The 4,539-nt window shown below is 28.9% G+C and overlaps 1 protein-coding gene across 1 annotated transcript in view; it reads right to left on the reverse strand.

The window, feature by feature from the left end:
- Positions 1 to 1,435: 1,435 nt before the first annotated feature.
- The window catches only part of LOC106459920 (calcium uniporter protein, mitochondrial-like), a 43,176-nt gene continuing 40,072 nt past the window's right edge, over positions 1,436 to 4,539 (reverse strand). The window contains exons 6-7 of the mRNA XM_013919587.2: positions 3,585 to 3,788; positions 1,436 to 2,463 (exon numbers count right to left, since the gene is read on the reverse strand). Coding sequence (XP_013775041.1) covers positions 2,251 to 2,463; positions 3,585 to 3,788 — 417 coding nt within the window. The 3' untranslated portion in view covers positions 1,436 to 2,250. The remainder of the gene's footprint in view (positions 2,464 to 3,584; positions 3,789 to 4,539) is intronic.

Consider the following 4,539-nt stretch of genomic DNA (forward strand, 5'->3'; position numbering starts at 1 on the left):
ATTATTTTGTCCATTTTCCAGCTCACTTGATGATCAAGAAATTGTTCTTAACCTGAAACAACTCTGTACTTCCAAGATAAAGAGCAGGGTATCTATATAGCGTCATGCCAACCCTGCAAAAAAGGTTATGTTGGTGAAATGGGAAGAAAGATACAAGACTCATACAACAGAAAAATGATGTTAAAGACGGTCAAACAAATAATGCTGTATTTTCTACACCTGAAAAAGTTTGATTATCAATTCATCTAAAAATCAGCCAAAATAATACATGAAACTAGAAATTATGTCAAAAAAGAAGAACTGTGGAAAGTTTGTTAATCTAAAGACTACCATAATTTCAACACCTCTGAATGTCAGTTTAGGATGAACTTCTTTCTGACATTTTATGGCCTGAAGCAACTTGGAACATCTGTTATAAAATAAGCTGTATATGTGTTTCTTTCACAAACAAAACTTGGACTGAAGAAGACATGTTACAAAGTTGAAACTTGTTTTCATTTAAACTTGCTGTTCTGTATTAGTGGATCTAAACTATATTTTAGCTTACTTTACATGGTATTGTGTTTGTATTTACGTAATATATGTATATATATACTGTACATTTTTTAATGCAAGAAAATGCTGTCTCTTGGAAAAAAAATTATGCTGTATAGTATACATTGTAATAACAAAAAAATAAATAAATACATTTATCATGATTGTCAAAACTGTTAAAGTAAATTCATAATGCTACATAGAGGTTTTAATGTTAACTTTTTTTTACAGGTAAATATGTAATCTTCACAAGCAAAATATAAACAGTACCATAAATTTGGGAAGGCAATAAATCATTTTTTTTCTTTCAAAACTAACTTTTGTATAACAGATTCAAGAAGAACCAGGCATTTCAGACAACATTTACAGAGATTCTATGAAATCTCCAAATTGAATGCAAAAACAATTCTGTGCATTTGGTAACATGGAAAATGAATGTAGAAAAGTAACTCAAGCCAAGAATAATACATTTTACTCACACAATAGCTAAGAAATAAGTTACACAGTTAATATTTTCAATACATTTTGTTATCATATTCTACAAACAATCCTTTCTACACTAAACTTCTACTAAGAATATTTATTTTATCAATAAATCTTTAATGATGATTTTGCATTGAATTATCTTGAAGTATTATTAACATATAAATCTTGTATTTCTACGATTATATTTTTTACTTCAATGGATATATATTACGTTAAAGTTAAAGCAACAGATATTTAAGTAAATTTGTTTTATTAAAAGTTAGAAACAACTACTTACTTTAGCACAAAAAAAAATAATAAATAAATGGAAGGTAGAAAAAGGTTATATGTGACAATCTTCATTGTCAGCAATATATTTTCATAATTTATTCATTTATAAACTATTATAATGGAAAAATGATATTGGTTTGTTCTTATATGAATATCAACAAGATATTGTACTAATATATAATATGAAAAGTTAGCTCTTTAAAGTCTAGGTCTGTTTTATAACCAAAATTATTTATAGATGTATTAAGATTATACTAAATTTTAATAAAATTCTTGAGCATAATTCAAAATTTTCCCATGCATGTAAATCTTTTGAAACCTGCAAAAATTGAGTTTCTCCGAATCAGAAAATTGAAAGTATTATTAAAAGTGCTTCTGGCTACAACCATTTTCAAATTTGATTCCTTATTATCTGATGTTTAAGATGTTAACAGTTACTTACATTTATTTTATTGTTAAATAATAGAAAAGTTTAATGAGGAAAAATATTGAAATTTTATTTCTAAAACCTTGTAATCACTCACTACTCTCTAGAAAAGGTCAAAGTGGATGCCCTCAGACTTTTCAGTCTGTATGCAAGATATTAGAAAGAGTTGAAGACTATAAAAAACAGAAAAGTTATGCATTAAATCATTCTTTTTTGTTATTTTAAACATTTTTTTATTCCGCCATAATCTCCACGCTTTATAAAGATGTTATCTATTCTCATAGTTTAATAATTTACCCACTCATGACACTACATTTAAAAAGAATGAACCATTTTCTACTCAAAGAAACCTAGTGAAGTTCTCATTTACATCTCCAGGAAACTACCTACTACAGTGACTGAAGCTAACTCTTTACAGAAACTAGTTTGAACTTGTTTCTATTCTTTATTTCAAAATACTAAAATAACTTTATTTGCATACTAGTTGAAAATCATTTGTATTCTACATAACTTTATTGTTGAACTCCCGTAACTTATTTACCCAATAATTTGCCATATTTCAAAGTTGATTCTCTGATAGGTAGATGAAGCTGTAGTGGGTCTCTTAGCCTCTTCAGGTCCTCTTCTTTCTCATATATGCTATCACGTAAGGAATTATACTTTTCCATGTCCAAACCACTTTTTTTAGCTTTTTTATAAAAATTTAATAAAAATTGTCGATCTTTCACTTCAGGCAGGTAGTATTCCTGTTTAAAAAATATCCAAGTCACAAAAAATTGTATTCTACACCAATGTTTAATTAAATGTAAAAAATAAAATATGATGATTAAAATGATAATATACCAAATGTGAACTATTTCTATAAGTAATTTTTGAAAAGTTTAGTAATTTTATGTTTAATGTTTTGAAAAATAGGAATAGACACAATAAACATAATGATGCACAAAAGAGTTTATAAGGATCAATATAATTGTAGCCTTAACTTGTATAAAGTTTAACTCCACTAATCTGCTATTTTAATCAAGTTTTGAGTCTTACTTTTGTTTCCTTGTTTATTTACCTTTTACCACAACTTGACAGCTACAAGGTATCTTACTCTTAATTTGTCTCAGCCTGTTGACAGGTAATACACACACTAATGACAAAGTATAGCATGTTTGTAAAAAAGTCATGTAACTCTTTGCTTTATAGTTTCCATAATGCTAACAATACTGCAAACAGATTAATGCCAAAGTAACCCAAAATGCTTCTTTTAAACCTTTTGCAATGGTTTCTAGACAGCTCGTCATCCATTTAAGCTTACATTATTCAGATTGTGACTGCCCAAGTTACATCCTGGAGAATTTAACTTTTACAGTTATGGAGGTATACGATGTTTATAACATAAACTGCAGGCTATTAAGGTCTCATCTCCTGTATCAGTCATCCTTTAAACATGCCCTATTTCTTTCTAGCAAGACTGGTCTTCCAATATAGGGAAGCTAAGGCATTTGTTGCTGCAGAATTTGTATTCTATGATAATGTACTGCTGTTTTTACTCTATGAAATGAGTATATATATATATATCTGGAATTTTCTTTATAATGCTAATGGCTACTTGACACATCACTACCTGAAATATGGATAAATGTAATACTAAAGCAATTCAAGACGATAAACAAACTCCTCTTTGACAACATTTTCTATCAATACAGAGGGTTTTTATTGTTCAGACATTTTGTTTTAATTTAATGCTTGTCTTGGTTAGAAAATGGACTAAACGGGCACGATACTTTGTACTACGCTGTCATGCATAACACTCGTATGTCTACCAGTAATAATTTGTGTTTTGTACATTGTAATTTCATTGAATGTATTTAAAACATACCTGTTTTGATAATACAAAATATGCATACATAGCTATGGATGTTCCATAAGTAATGAAATAAGTAACCGGTTCCATGATATCCCATGAATATTCCCACCAAGTCAGCCGAGCCAAGACACCAAACTGAGCTCCCATGAGGCCTAGTCCAATCCATGTTAACACAGATGTTCTTCGATAAGATGCTGCTTCAAGTTCAGCCTTTTTCTAAAAGAAAAATATCATGTTTATGTAGTGGGATATCACATTCCAAATATATATATATATATATATACAATTTTCATTTACTATCTTTTCTGAAGAGAGCACCAACAAATCTCTAAGTGAATAATGTCAGAAATATTTTGTAGTAGTACTGCTACCTGTTCTCTAATTTTCAGCATTGTAGCAAAACAGCAAGTGGCAATTAAAGATAAGACATTAAAACAACATTAACAGGAACACAGATAACTGTGCTATGAGAAAGAAGTCCTTTCTATTAAGTTCTTCTCTAGTTTTACACAAATAGTGTCTTGTAACACATTGGCTGCCCTGATATTATGTAACACTTTCTTTACTTATTTTTAAGAGAAGGGCAACAAGTGGAGAGGTATAACATGTAAAAAAACAAATAAATAAATATAAAATAGAACTGCAAAAGAATGACTATAGTCATTATAGTTTTTTTTACATGAAGCAAGTAATTTGTTATTATTGTTACAATGGTATTGTTTGTTGTTATTTAGTGCAATGCAGGCTGAATTGGTTATATTCGTGCAGATCGAATTTGTCACAGTGGTAGTGGTGTGTTCTTTTGTTCAATGCACAAATTGCTTCTGTTATCCTTATGAATAAATGAATTGCAACATACACATTTTATGTAGCTCAATACAATGCAAGTATAAGTTTTGAAGCAATATACAGGGGTTGGACAAAATAATGGAAACACCTTGGAAAATCAACAAAATATATTTTAATA

The sequence above is a fragment of the Limulus polyphemus genome, unplaced genomic scaffold (genome assembly GCF_000517525.1).
Source record: "Limulus polyphemus unplaced genomic scaffold, Limulus_polyphemus-2.1.2 Scaffold681, whole genome shotgun sequence".
Taxonomy (NCBI): domain Eukaryota; kingdom Metazoa; phylum Arthropoda; class Merostomata; order Xiphosura; family Limulidae; genus Limulus; species Limulus polyphemus.